This window comes from Electrophorus electricus, chromosome 2 (assembly GCF_013358815.1).
Source record: "Electrophorus electricus isolate fEleEle1 chromosome 2, fEleEle1.pri, whole genome shotgun sequence".
NCBI lineage: Eukaryota > Metazoa > Chordata > Actinopteri > Gymnotiformes > Gymnotidae > Electrophorus > Electrophorus electricus.
The window spans coordinates 28,201,575-28,219,518 of NC_049536.1; the positions used below are offsets into that span (position 1 = coordinate 28,201,575).

A 17,944-nucleotide genomic window follows, 5' to 3' on the forward strand; every position below is an offset into this window, starting at 1 on the left:
AAGCCCCCCCAGCTAGTAAGGGCCCCCCACTCAGAGAGGTCAGAACACTGTGGGTGGGGGGGGGGGGGGTTAACCAGTGAGTTCATAGTTGTCATACATCACTGTGGTAGACACACACTGGTACACATCACACACAGAACAGAGCTCTGTAATACCACACACACCGATACACATCACACACAGAACAGAGCTCTGTGATAACACACACACTGGTACACATCACACTCAGAACAGAGCTCTGTAATACCACACACACCGATACACGTCACACATAGAACAGAGCTCTGTGATAAACTACACACTGGTACACATCACACATAGAACAGAGCTCTGTGATAAACTACACTCTGGTACACATCACACATAGAACAGAGCTCTGTAATACCACAAACACCGATACACATCACACATAGAACAGAGCTCTGTGATAACACACGCTGGTACACATCACACATAGAACAGAGCTCTGTGATAAACTACACACTGGTACACATCACACATAGAACAGAGCTCTGTGATAAACTACACACTAGTACACATCACACACAGAACAGAGCTCTGTGATAACACACACACTGGTACACATCACACATAGAACAGAGCTCTGTGATAACACACACACTGGTACACATCACACATAGAACAGAGCTCTGTGATAACACACACACTGGTACACATCACACACAGAACAGAGCTCTGTGATAACACACACACTGGTACACATCACACATAGAACAGAGCTCTGTGATAACACACACACTGGTACACATCACACATAGAATATAGCTCTGTGATAACTCACACACTGGTACACATCACACACAGAACAGAGCTCTGTGATAACACACACACTGGTACACATCACACATAGAACAGAGCTCTGTGATAAACTACACTCTGGTACACATCACACATAGAACAGAGCTCTGTGATAACACACACACTGGTACACATCACACACAGAACAGAGCTCTGTGATAACACACACACTGGTACACATCACACATAGAACAGAGCTCTGTGATAACACACACACTGGTACACATCACACATAGAACAGAGCTCTGTGATAACACACACTGGTACACATCACACATAGAACAGAGCTCTGTGATAACACACACACTGGTACACATCACACACAGAACAGAGCTCTGTGATAACACACACACTGGTACACATCACACACAGAACAGAGCTCTGTGATAACACACACACTGGTACACATCACACACAGAACAGAGCTCTGTGATAACACACACACTGGTACACATCACACATAGAACAGAGCTCTGTGATAACACACACACTGGTACACATCACACACAGAACAGAGCTCTGTGATAACACACACACTGGTACACATCACACATAGAACAGAGCTCTGTGATAACACACACACTGGTACACATCACACATAGAACAGAGCTCTGTGATAACACACACTGGTACACATCACACATAGAACAGAGCTCTGTGATAACACACACACTGGTACACATCACACATAGAACAGAGCTCTGTGATAACACACACACTGGTACACATCACACACAGAACAGAGCTCTGTGATAACACACACACTGGTACACATCACACACAGAACAGAGCTCTGTGATAACACACACACTGGTACACATCACACATAGAACAGAGCTCTGTGATAACACACACACTGGTACACATCACACATAGAACAGAGCTCTGTAATACCACACACACCGATACACATCACACATAGAACAGAGCTCTGTGATAACACACGCTGGTACACATCACACATAGAACAGAGCTCTGTGATAACACACACTGGTACACATCACACACAGAACAGAGCTCTGTGATAACACACACTGGTACACATCACACACAGAACAGAGCTCTGTGATAACACACACACTGGTACACATCACACATAGAACAGAGCTCTGTGATAACACACGCTGGTACACATCACACACAGAACAGAGCTCTGATAACACACACACTGGTACACATCACACATAGAACAGAGCTCTGTGATAACACACGCTGGTACACATCACACATAGAACAGAGCTCTGTGATAACACACACACTGGTACACATCACACACAGAACAGAGCTCTGTGATAACACACGCTGGTACACATCACACATAGAACAGAGCTCTGTGATAACACACACTAGTACACATCACACACAGAACAGAGCTCTGTGATAACACACACACTAGTACACATCACACACAGACGCCGTTGTCATAAAAGCAGACGGATGGTCTGTCCACTACACTGTAAGTGAAGGAGGGGTAACATAACAAAATTGTCTAACACAGTGAACCTTGATTAAACACAAATACAGTCTGGAAATGGAGTGAGATAATTAAAGTGACAGTCAGCTTACTGGAATATGGGGTTAAAGGTATTCATCCTTGAACCTGGAGTAATGGATGGCATATGTAATAACAGGACTGAATTACATTTCCTGTTGTAAAAAACCCCACAATGCTCTAGTTCCAGATAATAGATTCAGAGTCCCAGGTCCTGCATTAAGTAACATGCGACACCCGTCTTACCCACCTGCCTAAATCAATTCACTCTTCCCACAATAGAAATAATTGTAATAGTTTGGAAAGTGCATAAAAAGGTGCATGCAAATTGTGGGAATTAACCTCAACAACCCACTCAGATGGGTTAAAAACAGGAAAAACTGGGATTTCCACACTGAAATCCCACAGACACAGGCATTTAAAATGTGTGGCACATGAATAAATGAAGTGAAATAAATCAACTGATATAAACTAAGGCCTTTAGAACTGGATCTCAATTTTGGTCTGACATAAAACACAAGCCTTCCCACAGAAGGTATGTAAAATATGCATGTGGGTGGTGTAAGTGAGGGAGAAAAGATACAGAGCGAGACAAAAGAAAAGCTTTTATCTGTGTACAGTTTATGTAATCATGTACACTTGTCAAACCACATTAATAAAACATCAAAGAATAGTGATTATACACTATTAGGTATTCTTCTACTCTGCAGAGGGGATCCTTATGGTCAGGACCAACATGCCAGTACCGTACACTCCTCAGTGGTACCTCGGCCGCTCTGTTATTGGGTGTAAACACATCTGCGACAAGCCGTGGGTCAGACAGGTCACGCGTTCTGATGCAGCCACGGTGAACTCACAAGCGCTCGCGCTTTGATATGGTACCAGACTATTCCTCGTGTGAAAATCCTCTTTTCCACTGTAGAGCCAAACTGTTACTACTTCTGCCATTCCAGACCCACGTGACTGGCTATGTTTCCTTTTTCCACAAATGTGCTGGAAGTCAGGAAAAGTCTGCATTTGAATTGGCAACAGAAGCGGACTCTCATGATAATAATAATGTCACTATACAACTGCAGTCGCTGCATGTGTCCGATGGGCCGTTTGAACTGTATTAATAATAAATGATTATTTATTCATTTTTATGTGTGAAAAACAACACAGGATGTTTGGCGAAGAGAGAGTACGCAACCAGAATGGCTTACTGCCGTTTTTGAGTAGAACCAATCAATGAATCCCTGCGTCACTAAGCCAACCCACCGCAACCGTCATGTGACAGCTAACTATGCTGAGAAAAGCGTGCTCGGTGCCAAACCACGTTCACGTGGAAACATAACGGAAACTGTTCTGTTCGTACTCAGAACCGCTCTACCCCGCAGCGGAAAAGACGCTTTGTGTTTCTGTATTTATTCTTCAGTACAGGGTGGGTGAGAGTCCAAAACCAACCCAAATACAGCCCACGTATAGGCTACAGCAGAGCACACAGCGTAAAGTATACCAGGGCCTCCCACCATAGTTTAAATGCTGTGCAGTTCAGTAAGGCAGTCACTTTGAACCTGAGCTCTGGACACACCAGTGGTATCCTTCTCCGAGACACAGATGAGCTGGTTAAAGTCACGTGAGATAAAAAAAAATAAAAAATAAAAAAATAATCTGGATCCTTGTGTCAAACCTTTTTTGCCCTCCAACAGATTAAGATGAATCATTCTGGAATAGCTCACAGTAATCTTTTGACAGGATTAAAATGTTAAATTTGAAGCAGTGTCATTGACTAAACAACCTTAGGTCTTGAAGGAATCTGAGATGACAGAGGACGGCTCGTGGGACGATCATCGCGCCTTTAAGCAGGGCGACCTAGGTGTGTTCGAGCAGGTGAATGCACATCTATACCGAGCACAGACACTCCACAGATCGAATGCATTCATCTAAGAACTAGAGTAAAAAAGCGAACCTACGGAGGATGGTGGTGGTGTTTGGCAAAGACACTATTCTCAGCCCCCATGCTTTTGAAGAAGAGGTGAAATAGACCAACGTGTTTTAAGTGACTGCTTCTCAGAACGGTTATATCTAAGAAGTGCGTGTTGGGGGGAGGGGTGCTGATAGAGACATGGAAGAGAAGAAAAACAGGAAGTTAAATGCCATCCATACAGATATCAAATGTATGACCTTTATGTGATGGAAATATACGGCAGCTCTGATGAGTAGAATGGGTTCTCCTTAAGACATACGTCAGATGGAAACCCAGCAGGTCCCACTGTGTTTGAAATGAAACCACATTCCTCTTTCTCATTGTCAGCGCGACACACAAGCTGTTTTGTGCGACGTCATACGTGTTCTCATGAATCAACAAACCGCAGCTTCTAGAGTCTCCTGTGTTGGGGTGGAGGGAATGAGAATCAATCAGAACGATCTTCCCACAGCCTGGATATCGATAGACGCGCTGTAATGGCAGGAAGGTCATTTGCCAGATTACTGTCACCTGGACCAATCAGAGCTGCTGATAGGTGACGTGTTGATGTATCTCTGAGTTGAGGAGAAAACTGATGGCTCTGCTTATACTGTACCTCCCAGAGTCAGATACAGCTGCGACTGCAGGATGCTGCAGGACGCATCATGGGACGTTCTCCTACACTTATCATCTCGAGCCTCACCTGGTCCCGCACACCTCAGGACTCTCCAGGGCTCTTTCACAAGCTCTCTAATTAGAGGAAAGGTCAACGCTTGGCTGGATGGCTGCTGGATTTCCTGCGACATTTGAGTTACCAGCGGCAGCTGGAGAGAGAGTGGATATCTCCTTGCGAGTCAGGAGGCATTACTCAAAATGAGGACTCGGGGAAGTAGGGCGGGAATCTCCATCTGGGGCCACCGCAGTTCTGGCTCGCGAGTCCTGTCCTGGCACTGGTCATGGCTGGCGCTTGGACCCACGCGGCAGCTAGAGGGCGCCCTCACCACCCCGAGGACATCGGCCTCGTGAATGGGAGGAGCAGCTGGTGACTGTCCACCACATGCAGAGATAATAAAATTGTTTGTGCTGAAAGCATGTCTAACACGCTCCAACACACAATCTGACTCTGACACCACGAGCCCAGAATGTTGTGTGTGTGTGTGTGTGTGTGTGTGTGTGTGTGTGTGTGTGTGTGTGTGTGTGTGTGTGAGGGGAGGGGTGATTTATTTATATTATATCTTCGCAGAGACCTGTCACATAAACCCAGGCACCGATTGAGCCATTAAACTCAATTATTTGATCTTGGACTCAGAAAGTTTGTCAAAAAAACAAGAGTTGGTCTTCTGCTGCAGTGGCACGGTGTGATGTAAATATCAGCACAGTGGAAAGATAAGGGCACACTGGAGCCCAAAGACTTGGACTGTGGTTACTGTGGTTACTGTGGTTTCATTCAGTGAACTTCATTCACCTACAGGAACTATGAGTCATAAATGCATATTAACCAGAGGGTTGCAGAAATAGTCTTTCTCTCTCTCACACACACACACACACACACACACACACACACACACACACACACACACAAACATCATGTGCTCTGAGCAGCCAAACACACTGTATGCAGGATGTGAACATCACCAAAAACACCAGAAAAAAGGTGTCAGCATCTCTACACATATCTCCACCAACATCTCCACCCATGTCTCCACCCATATCTCACGCCACATCTCCATCCATATCTCCACCCATATCTCCAGCCACATCTCCATCCACATCTCCTTCCACATCTCCATCCACATCTCGACCCACATCTCCAACCTAGTAGCTTTGCAACGTACCCCATGGCAGTGGGAAACTGGCAGAACTCTTTCCCTATAGGTGACACTACGCTTGTATAATATCACTCAGCGACAAGGAGCTCCACCCACGTGACCCCAGGCCTCAACCACAGGAGACAAACTTAATGTCTCTGTCCAGTCCTGAGGCAAGGCAGGTCTCTTCTATGGATCTACACACACCGCCCAGCCCCACATCGCTGGATGACACATCGTCCTGTCGTCCTACACACACACCCGGTCCTTGGCATTAACATTTTAATGGCCTTGATAACCAGAGGCAGTGCATGAAGCGGCACACGGTGTGGGAGCGGAGCGTGGAGGACTCACAGGCTGCGACTTCAGGGCTGGTGCGTGCGGAGCAAGTTAACAACAAAAAAACAAAGGAAAAAATCTATTATGTAACATTTGACGTGTGCTGAATCAAGGCTGTAACCTTGGAAGAACACAACTCAGGGCTGTGGAACAAATACCAGCTCAGAAAGGGTTAATTGGTGACAAAAAAGGCCCCTCGAAACGCAATATAAATAAATAAATGAATAAACAAATGGCAAAGCTGTTTCATTTTTCACATGTCAAAAAAAAAAAAAATTAATTTCCTGGCATGGAGCCAGACTGGTATTGGGTCAGAACTCCATCCGTCAGTGCCAGAGGTGCCTGGCTTGACATTAGTCGTAATTACCCACAGATCCTCTGGGCGATGGGCCCCAGAGGACCTGCTATTACAGAATTAGCCATGGGTCACGGGAGATTGGAGCTCGCAATAAAATCTAAATACAATAAACACAACAATGAAAAATTAATCCAGGAGGCGGCGTATAGCGGCAGCGGAGTTACAAACTGCAGAGCTTGTTTTGTGTGTGTGGATTCCTGGTGATAAAGAAAATTCAGCAAAACCGCCCAGCTACAAACAAAAACGCACATTACTGAAGAAATGCTACAATCCATCCTTACAGTTCACCCCTTTTCCTGGATAACTACACTCATACAGAAGTCAGAGCTGATAGTCTCTAAGCCTTCATATGGCTGAGGTTACTATCCAGCCAAATTATTGGCTGCTGCCCGTAAGTGTGTTTTGATGAACTGGACTGGCGATAAACCATCCACAGTTCACCTCTGATACAAGGAAAACATAAACCTTATTGCCCTGGAGGGTCTAAATGCTAGACATGAGGGTAACTGCGCAGGGTCTGAGAGCATGGGATCTTTCTTTTTTTGCACTCTCTCAGTGTGTCCCAGACTGCAGAACGCGATCAGCTGGGACTGGTGTGATATAGCAGTCCCATTAGTGTGGCTGAGTGTATGTACCTGTGTATACATGTACAGGCTGTTTAATGCTTAGCAAACCAGGTTGGGAGTGGGGAGGGGCTGTGGGGGCAGTTATATTGTAATTGATATTGTCATTACGCTGTCTCTTTTCTCCTAATGTGGCTAACTGTTGTGCTCTCTGTTTGGTGATAAAACATTTTACTGAAAAACTATGTTAGAGTGTTAGATGATGGTTGGCACTAAATTTTGCATGGTGGTAAATTCCCAGAGTCAGAGTGAGACACCTCTGCTTCTCACTGTGATCCGTCAAGAGGAAGAGCGCTTTGACATCTGCCTTCACATTTTTCAGTGAGTGCTCTCTTAGTGAAATATCTCTTACTAAAATATACCAATCCCACCAATCCAGAGATGAAGCACAATAGCACACTCGAGAGGCACGAGAACTTTGGCCTGTGTTAAGTGTGGCATGGTCAGTCAGGTTGGAGAAAATAGATGTGAAGTGTACATCCACTGTAGGGAGAGTTAGGGTACAGGGTGAAGGGTACATCTACTGTAGGGAGAGTTAGGGTACAGGGTGAAGGGTACATCCACTGTAGGGAGAGTTAGGGTACAGGGTGAAGGGTACATCCACTGTAGGGAGAGTTAGGGTACAGGGTGAAGGGTACATCTACTGTAGGGAGAGTTAGGGTACAGGGTGAAGGGTACATCTACTGTAGGGAGAGTTAGGGTACAGGGTGAAGGGTACATCCACTGTAGGGAGAGTTAGGGTACAGGGTGAAGGGTACATCTACTGTAGGGAGAGTTAGGGTACAGGGTGAAGGGTACATCCACTGTAGGGAGAGTTATGGTACAGGGTGAAGGGTACATCTACTGTAGGGAGAGTTATGGTACAGGGTGAAGGGTACATCTACTGTAGGGAGAGTTAGGGTACAGGGTGAAGGGTACATCCACTGTAGGGAGAGTTAGGGTACAGGGTGAAGGGTACATCCACTGTAGGGAGAGTTAGGGTACAGGGTGAAGGGTACATCTACTGTAGGGAGAGTTAGGGTACAGGGTGAAGGGTACATCTACTGTAGGGAGAGTTAGGGTACAGGGTGAAGTGTATATCCACTGTAGGGAGAGTTAGGGTACAGGGTGAAGGGTACATCTACTGTAGGGAGAGTTAGGGTACAGGGTGAAGGGTACATCTACTGTAGGGAGAGTTATGGTACAGGGTGAAGGGTACATCTACTGTAGGGAGAGTTAGGGTACAGGGTGAAGGGTACATCTACTGTAGGGAGAGTTAGGGTACAGGGTGAAGGGTACATCTACTGTAGGGAGAGTTAGGGTACAGGGTGAAGTGTACATCTACTGTAGGGAGAGTTAGGGTACAGGGTGAAGGGTACATCTACTGTAGGGAGAGTTAGGGTACAGGGTGAAGGGTACATCCACTGTAGGGAGAGTTAGGGTACAGGGTGAAGGGTACATCTACTGTAGGGAGAGTTAGGGTACAGGGTGAAGGGTACATCTACTGTAGGGAGAGTTAGGGTACAGGGTGAAGGGTACATCTACTGTAGGGAGAGTTAGGGTACAGGGTGAAGTGTACATCTACTGTAGGGAGAGTTAGGGTACAGGGTGAAGTGTATATCCACTGTAGGGAGAGTTAGGGTACAGGGTGAAGGGTACATCTACTGTAGGGAGAGTTATGGTACAGGGTGAAGGGTACATCTACTGTAGGGAGAGTTAGGGTACAGGGTGAAGGGTACATCCACTGTAGGGAGAGTTAGGGTACAGGGTGAAGGGTACATCTACTGTAGGGAGAGTTAGGGTACAGGGTGAAGGGTACATCTACTGTAGGGAGAGTTATGGTACAGGGTGAAGTGTACATCTACTGTAGGGAGAGTTAGGGTACAGGGTGAAGTGTATATCCACTGTAGGGAGAGTTAGGGTACAGGGTGAAGGGTACATCTACTGTAGGGAGAGTTAGGGTACAGGGTGAAGGGTACATCTACTGTAGGGAGAGTTATGGTACAGGGTGAAGGGTACATCTACTGTAGGGAGAGTTAGGGTACAGGGTGAAGGGTACATCCACTGTAGGGAGAGTTAGGGTACAGGGTGAAGGGTACATCTACTGTAGGGAGAGTTAGGGTACAGGGTGAAGGGTACATCTACTGTAGGGAGAGTTAGGGTACAGGGTGAAGGGTACATCTACTGTAGGGAGAGTTAGGGTACAGGGTGAAGTGTACATCTACTGTAGGGAGAGTTAGGGTACAGGGTGAAGTGTATATCCACTGTAGGGAGAGTTAGGGTACAGGGTGAAGGGTACATCTACTGTAGGGAGAGTTATGGTACAGGGTGAAGGGTACATCTACTGTAGGGAGAGTTAGGGTACAGGGTGAAGGGTACATCTACTGTAGGGAGAGTTAGGGTACAGGGTGAAGTGTACATCTACTGTAGGGAGAGTTAGGGTACAGGGTGAAGGGTACATCCACTGTAGGGAGAGTTAGGGTACAGGGTGAAGGGTACATCTACTGTAGGGAGAGTTAGGGTACAGGGTGAAGTGTATATCCACTGTAGGGAGAGTTAGGGTACAGGGTGAAGTGTACATCTACTGTAGGGAGAGTTAGGGTACAGGGTGAAGGGTACATCCACTGTAGGGAGAGTTAGGGTACAGGTTGCAGCCTTCTCATGCTCTTTTTCCCTGTCAGGGTTGCTTTATGAGATAACTAACTCCACACCACAAACATGACAGAAAGTCTGTCAGCCATTGCAAATGGAAAGACAGGCTGAAAACAAGAGCACAAATCCGAATGCCCATCTCCCTGGAGGCCAGCCCTTCACCGGAATTCCTTTAAGGAAATTGTGGAATTGTAAGCAGAGTGGAGAGATGGGATCTGCCACTCCTCTTTTACCCGACAGACCGCAGATGTGCCGTGACTGCTGCTGGAGAAATCTAAATGACAAGACAATCTACAGACAGAGAGAGTGAGAGAGAGATCAGAGAGTGAGAGAGAGAGAGATCAGAGAGAGAGAGAGAGACTGGAGAGCACTGATGCACTGCGTCTAACTACTTCTCATTCTCAGGAACGCCGGGTGAGGCCACTCCTCTCAGAGAGGGGGAAGCGTGGGTGAGATTAGACTTCCGAGACATCGATGCCTTAGTAGATTTTAATGAAAGCAGACAGTCTATAAATCATGGAGTAAGAGCACCCTGTCTAGTGTTACCTGTCTTCTTCCTGATTGCCTACGCTGGGGCATCTCACCAGAGTCACCCTCGGACACCCTGCTGAAGTTCTGCTGGCTTGTTGGTTTGGACCAGAACCGGTACAGTATGTTGGTCGATATTAACTTTCTCACAGTCCTTTTCTCACCAAACACACGTGTGTGTTCTCACAGAACTTTAAAAATGTCGGGGAGGAACTTCCACACTTTTCCTTAATGAGGAGCTGTGAGATTCATTTGAAATTCAGATGGTAAATTAATAATTGAAACCAGTAAAGATAAAGCTTCCAAAGGCCCCTGTCTGTTTAAACAGCGACTCTGTTTGCGCCCCATGGGGGAGAAATTCAGTTAAACGTCAGACTTTGGCTTACGAGAGGCTTCTCCTGTCCTCTCAGGCAGGTGTACGAGGTCAGATGCCCTCTCAGCCAGAGGGAAACATGTATCAGAGAGTGACGTTGTGTTATTCTGAGTGACCCAAGAATAGACCCCAGCAGTGTGGCGTCAGGAGAGAGGGGGTAAAGAAAAGTAGATAGACAAAATAATACAAACATATTTAAAAAAATCAAATAATATAAACCTATTTCATAAAATAAAATAAACATATTTCATGAAGTAAAATAATGTAAACCTATTTCATAAAACAAAACTAAACTAAACATATTTCATAAAAGAAACATATTTCATAAAATAATATAAACATATTTCATAAAATAAAACAATATAAACACATTTCTTAAACTCATGCGGTCCACGCACATGCAGGCACATTTTTTTATCAATGTTTTGCTGTGCTTTTTAAAAATATTTTTGCGGTAAAACAGAAATGATCATCCTAATCATATAGGCATTCGTTTGGCTGCAGGGGCTCACTGCTCTCTATGCGTCTACACGACTCTTCTGTTGAGATTCTGAAGGGTTCTGTAATATAATTCTTTTACCAAAATGACTGGATATCTGACCAATAAAATGAAAGACTTTCGCTACAGGGGAGGGCCTATAGCAGCCTGGCTCCTCCCAGCATTCTGAAGAAAGGGTTCTGACATTATTAGGGCGTGCTGCCGTAGCCAAATAACTTCACATGGCATGTACAGGAAAGGCCAACATTGGGGCGCACTTTACTGAAAAGGCTTTTTCAAGGCCACCCTTCACAATAATTCAGTAGAGCTCTGACAACTCTGTCTAGAAATGTCATCCAGAAAGGAGACGCGTGCGTAACTGCGTGATCCCTGTGAGGTGAACTGGGAGAGGTGGAGAGAACCACCGGCCTGAAGCATGCAGGCTGATTTTGCTTCAGCTGTGGTTGTGTTGCTGATCTGGATTTTAGAATCCAAATATAATTCCAACAACAGTCATGAGTAATTCTGGATTTTTTTGTGATGAAACTGCTCCTGCTCTGTGTGTGGCACACCACTGACAGACACCCACACCAAACATATTCTCTAAAAATGCTGGACATCGGCATGATTGTTAGTTAAAAATATACAATATATTTATTGTGATCTAAGGCCTTTAAAAGATTTACATAGAACACAGGGATAAGTGTTACCCTGCTGACTCAGTAATATGGACATCTCACTAACAGCAGTATTGAGTACTAGGATTACATTAACAGCATTTAACTGACACTTTTATCCAAAGGGACTTGAAATTCTGACTGAACACAACTTGAGTAATTGAGGGTTAAGGGTCCTCTTCAGGGGCCCACCACTGGCAACCCAGCACTAGTGGGACTTGAACTGGCAATCTTCTAATTACTAGTCCAGGCCCTTAACCAGTGAGACACCACCACACATGAATTAAGTAATAGGATTAAGTACCAGAACTCATACAAGACCCTCGAATAATCACCCTGAATGTTTCACACCCTCTGACCCTGACTCTCACACCCTCTCACCCTGACTCTTTTACACTCACTCACCCTGATTCGTTCACACCCTCTCACCCTGACTCTTTCACACTCACTCACCCTGACTCTTTCACACTCACCCTGTCTTTCACACCCTCTCACCCTGACTCGTTCACACTCACTCACCCTGACTCTTTCACACTCACCCTGACTTTCACACCCTCTCACCCTGACTTGTTCACACTCACTCACCCTGACTACTCCACTCTCTCACAGAAAACATTTTCACTCTGCCCCCCCCACACTCTTTCACTCTTTCTTTCTTCTTTGAAGAAGGAAGAAAAGAACACATGGAGGCTCATGGGAGAACGAACGGAGAGCGGTGGCATTCAGCACCAATACGTCACCACCACTTCAAGTATGATTTACCCCGAGCACCGTCATTACGAAACTCAGGGTCTCCGTGCTGCTACCCAGAACTAGCCCTACCTGTGCTGCGCAGTCTGTTCGACCCACAAACACTGAACTGATGACGTTTCTCATGAAAAGGCCAATACTCATCAGCAGGCCAACGTGAAACCGAGTAGGACGCACAGAGACTGGAACTGTGCAGGAAACGCAGAGAGATTGAAACTGGCTTTCTGTGTTCATGTGATTCTAAGAGATGATACAAAATGAGCAAAACACTCTAAAATAATCTAAACATTGTTCCTTTGGATAATAATCAATTAAGACAATTTGGCATTATGCAAATCAATCATGCATACCAGCAGTTATTAATTTCCAATCATTAGCATTTTTGTCCTAACTATCCCTTCAGGCTTGGGCTAATCAAATCTGTTCATCTATGTAAAGATGATCTTAATTACAGGTTATGAGTAAAATGAGATTAAAGTGGTTTTGAGCTGTAGTGAAAATTTAGCGTGCTGCTTTTCCATTAGGTACATCGGATAAAACCTCCGTGGATGGCAGTGAGATGGCAAGTGAATCCTGAGAGCTCCCAGCGCCTTCATCTCACTTTGTTTCTCCAAAACGCTCCGAACACCTGCTCTCACACTTCCGTGTCAATTCTCATCAGGTGCCTTCATTGCGTAACCCATTCTGATCCTTCCCTGCCTCCTTAATAAACCTGCACATAATCTATTGTGACAGAATAATAAAACATGCAAAAAAGATGCAATTAGGTTTCCGGGGTGCAGAGAAGGGTAATTCCATGCCCACAGAAGACCTCGTCGGTGCCGTGATGTCTCCACCCCTTTCAACTCGCTGCTGTGCTTCTCATAAATTATGGATGCTATAAACAGTAAGAGGACAGCACCATGCTCGAAATGGGCCAAGCGACATGTCATCCACGCACCAATCAGCAGGACACCCTCCACGCAGCCTAGATTCTCCGCTGCACAGAGGGCTAATAGAGGACCAGACTAGGAAACACACCAGGGAGGGATGAAGAGACACTTAAAATGTGTTTCTGTCTTTTTTTAGCTTTGAGGAGCTTGTGGGGCTGCCACGGCAGAGGCCCGAGGCTGGTCAGGTGACTTGGAGCAGTTTAATTACCCAGAAAGCGCTGACAGTTAGACAGCAGGCTCAAAATGGCTCAAAAAATGAGTTTTTTATATTTCAGGAAAGTGTGTCATTGGCTGCACAAACACCTACGAATAATTCAAAGAGCTTGTTATTTAAAATTCGGCTATGCCATGTCACTAGCAGGCAGTGTTGGCATCACATGAATGCTAGAATACCACATTAAAGAAGCAGCCCATTGGAGTTCTGCAACATTCACTGAGGGAACCACTTAAAAGGCAGCATCATCACATGGCGATTTGTATCATAATGTGAAAATCTTACTGAAAACTACTTGGACACAACCCTATCACTGTCTGTTCAGTAAAACACAGTTAGTGCAGCTAATATCTAAATAATGACATCAAAATATCAAATCACTGATACCAAGTCGTGACATTGTGTCAGGTTTATAAGGCTGTAATCTTGCTGGGAATTTCCACGGTAACAGCTCTCTACATTTATGCTGCTCAGGAGGAAGCAGGTTTGCGGTACCTCGAGAGTTGACACAGGCCACAGTGTGATTTCTGCTGCCGTGGCCACAGGTGCCGTCGCGGGACATACACACGCCCTCGGCCTGCACGCGCCATAGGAAACAGGCGGGGGCCTCGCAGGGCACAGACTCTAGAAGATGGCCACAGTTCTCTGTGTTTCCGGAACCTTCTCCCAGTACCTGCCGTCTGCGTTGCCTGTAACCTGAGGAGAGATATAGGAGGGGTTATAATTGTAAGACAGTGGTGACCAGAAAATCACCCTGATGAAAAACAGTGGGTGGAGATAACTGCAGGGAGGCAGAGAGGGAGGGGGTGTGTGGAGAAATGGTTGTGCTTTTCTTGAAATTAGACCCCTCATCCACTACTGTGTTGTGAGACCCCTCCTCTGTACTGTGGTCTCTAGTACTGTGTTGTGAGACCCCTTCTATAGTACTGTGGTGTGAGACCCCTCCTCTAGCACTGTGGTCTTTAGTACTGTGGTGTGAGACTCCTCCTCTAGTACTGTGGTGTGATACCCCTCCTCTTGTACTGTGGTCTCTAATACTGTGGTGTAATACCCCTCCTTTAGTACCGTGGTCTCTTATACTGTGGTGTGATACCCCTCCTTTAGTACTGTGGTCTCTAGTACTGTGGTGTGATACCCCTCCTCTAGTACTGTGGTCTCTAGTACTGTGGTGTGATACCCCTCCTCTAGTACTGTGGTCTCTAATACTGTGGTATGATACCCCTCCTTTAGTACTGTGGTCTCTAGTACTGTGGTGTGATACCCCTCCTCTAGTACTGTGGTCTCTAGTACTGTGGTGTGATACCCCTCCTCTTGTACTGTGGTCTCTAGTACTGTGGTGTGATACCCCTCCTCTAGTACTGTGGTCTCTAATACTGTGGTGTGATACCCCTCCTTTAGTACTGTGGTCTCTAGTACTGTGGTGTGATACCCCTCCTCTAGTACTGTGGTCTCTAGTACTGTGGTGTGATACCCCTCCTCTTGTACTGTGGTCTCTAATACTGTGGTGTGATACCCATCCTCTAGTACTGTGGTCTCTAGTACTGTGGTGTGAGACCCCTCCTTTAGTACTGTGGTCTCTAGTACTGTGGTGTGATACCCCTCCTCTAGTACTGTGGTCTCTAGTACTGTGGTGTGATACCCCTCCTCTAGTACTGTGGTCTCTAGTACTGTGGTGTGAGACCCCTCCTCTAGTACTGTGGTGTGATACCCCTCCTCTAGTACTGTGGTCTCCAGTACCGTGGTGTGAGACCCCTCCTCTAATACTGTGGTCTCTAGTACTGTGGTGTGAGACCCCTCCTCTAGTACTGTGGTGTGAGACCCCTCCTCTGGTACTGTGGTCTCTAGTACTGTGTTGTGATACCCCTCCTCTGGTACTGTGGTGTGAGACCCCTCCTCCACTACTATAGTAGTCTGATCTTCACACACATCCTCTTATCTTAGTGACTTTAGAACAACCCTCAAACCCAGTTGCAGACTGAGAAACAAACAGGGAAATTAAAACCCAGAGCAGAGAGTGCCTCTATTTTCTCACTTTGCTTCGCTTGGAACGTAGTAGCCCCAGTCCTCGCACGTCATTAAGTCCCGTGCAGGCCTTGCCCTGCTAGCCTGTGTGATCATATAACTCCTCAGTAATTCTCTACCACTCTGCACTCCTGTTTGGCATTAATATTTCATCATTTAGCTTATGCTAGACAATTTCCAAAAGCACCGCACTGTGTTATATAGTCAGGCCAATCACAACCCAAGACTGTTTGCATTATGTCGCCATTGTGCTGAATCGGTTATTTCTGAAATAACATGATTTTTTTGTTTGTTTGTTTTTTGTTTTTTTCCCAGCAGAACACATTTGCTCTGGGTGCATCTGCACAGGCAGAGTCAGGGTGGTTGAGTCAGAGTCAGGGTGTTTCAGGGGTTTGTCTTACCACCCCATTCCCTGCCTCAGTCAGTATGACTCACCCTGGCCGGGGTCCCTCCCTCCATTGGCCATAACAGGAAGCCCTGACTGAGCCCACAGACACGGGGATAATGGACACAACGAGGACAGCAGCAGAGATCTGAGCCTTTCAGATAACGGCGAGCATCTGCAGTGGCTCGGATAGCTGGAGACCCTCTAATACATCAACATCGTGCGGCTCAGGGCCTGGGTATTACCCACAATGCTTCTCTTCTTCTTACTCGCAGTCGCTTTTCCCCTTAATAAATTGGAGGGATTCAGAATGATGGAACAGCCTCCTCTGGCCTCTTGAGCACAAATACAGATATATATGAAGTATCCGGGCGTGGATGGCTATTTTTCCATTATCAAGCAGGCTCACAGGGATTGGGAGAACGCCGTGGTCTCTACAAATAAACGACCTGACTGGAAGCAAAGCTCATCCGTGCAGCCGACAGGGAGAAGACGTATCCTGCCACACGCTGGTGGAACTGGAGCTGGCTCAGATGCTGGAGCCGGAGCGCAACCAGCGACGGGCGCGCGCGTCTCAAGACCTCGCGTGGTAAACACCTGAAACGGGTGTGTTCAAACAGGGAAAACACAACCCACAGTTCACGTGGGTTAAAGTGTCATGTGGTTAGCACTGTGCTCCACGAGTGAAGAAAGCTCTGGATTACCTCTGGAATCTCCTCCCCCCTTCACCGCGCCCCTGCCAGCGTGTCAGGTCATCTCCGTAGTCTTTCACTTCTGCTTTCTCTCTGGTAGTATGTTACGAATTCGAAACTGCCTTTCTTTTGTCTAATTACTCCGAAGATGTGTCACGAGCTGTTCTGCTTCCGGCACGAACCCACATCCAAACATATAGCACACGCTACCCGGCAATCACAAACACTACTTTAAGAATCCTAACTCCACACAGTCTAATCACAGTGACATTTATCGTCCTCGGTCCCCTGCTGACGGAGGAGTCCCACAGCCTCAGAAACCAAAGCGTGTTGGAGTCTATTACGCCCAAGATGAGGTCTTGGGGAATGACTTCTTGACAGTTCTTGGCAGTAATTGGCAGTAATTGATATTCATCACAGAACACGTGTTGAATCCAAACAGAACGCCCCCCCAGCTGATCTGAGCATGCCCTGAGTGTAACACCGAACAACCAGGCGCGTGGTAAGACCCTCACACAAGGCTGCAGGGTTTACATCACTGAGCTATAAAACAAAATTAAAGTCTGGATACCTGCACAAAAAGAATGCAACCTAGACAAAAAAGAAAATCTCTGTTCAGTTTAACTGCAAATTAAATCATCATGTACATGCATGGGCAACATAAAATCGACAGATATTACCGAATATTTATAGCCCAAATATTTATAGGAGGCAATGTGTTTAACTTGGTCACCAGGAATTATTACTAATGATGGTAAGGTGTCATGCGTAAGACCAAATATAATCTGAGTGACTTTAATTATTATTTTTTATTTGAGCAAAGAATAAGGAGATTGTATTTAGTCTGACAGACTAAAGCTTGGCAACAGTCACAGTCC

General features: G+C 46.0%; 1 protein-coding gene across 5 annotated transcripts in view; it reads right to left on the reverse strand.

The window, feature by feature from the left end:
* Positions 1-17,944, reverse strand: part of thsd7ba (thrombospondin, type I, domain containing 7Ba) — a 144,300-nt gene that overhangs the window by 60,436 nt on the left and 65,920 nt on the right. For all 5 annotated transcript variants that reach the window (XM_035523605.1, XM_035523603.1, XM_035523604.1 and 2 more), the window contains one exon: positions 14,463-14,663. In XM_035523605.1, the coding sequence (XP_035379498.1) occupies positions 14,463-14,663 (201 nt within the window). The remainder of the gene's footprint in view (positions 1-14,462; positions 14,664-17,944) is intronic.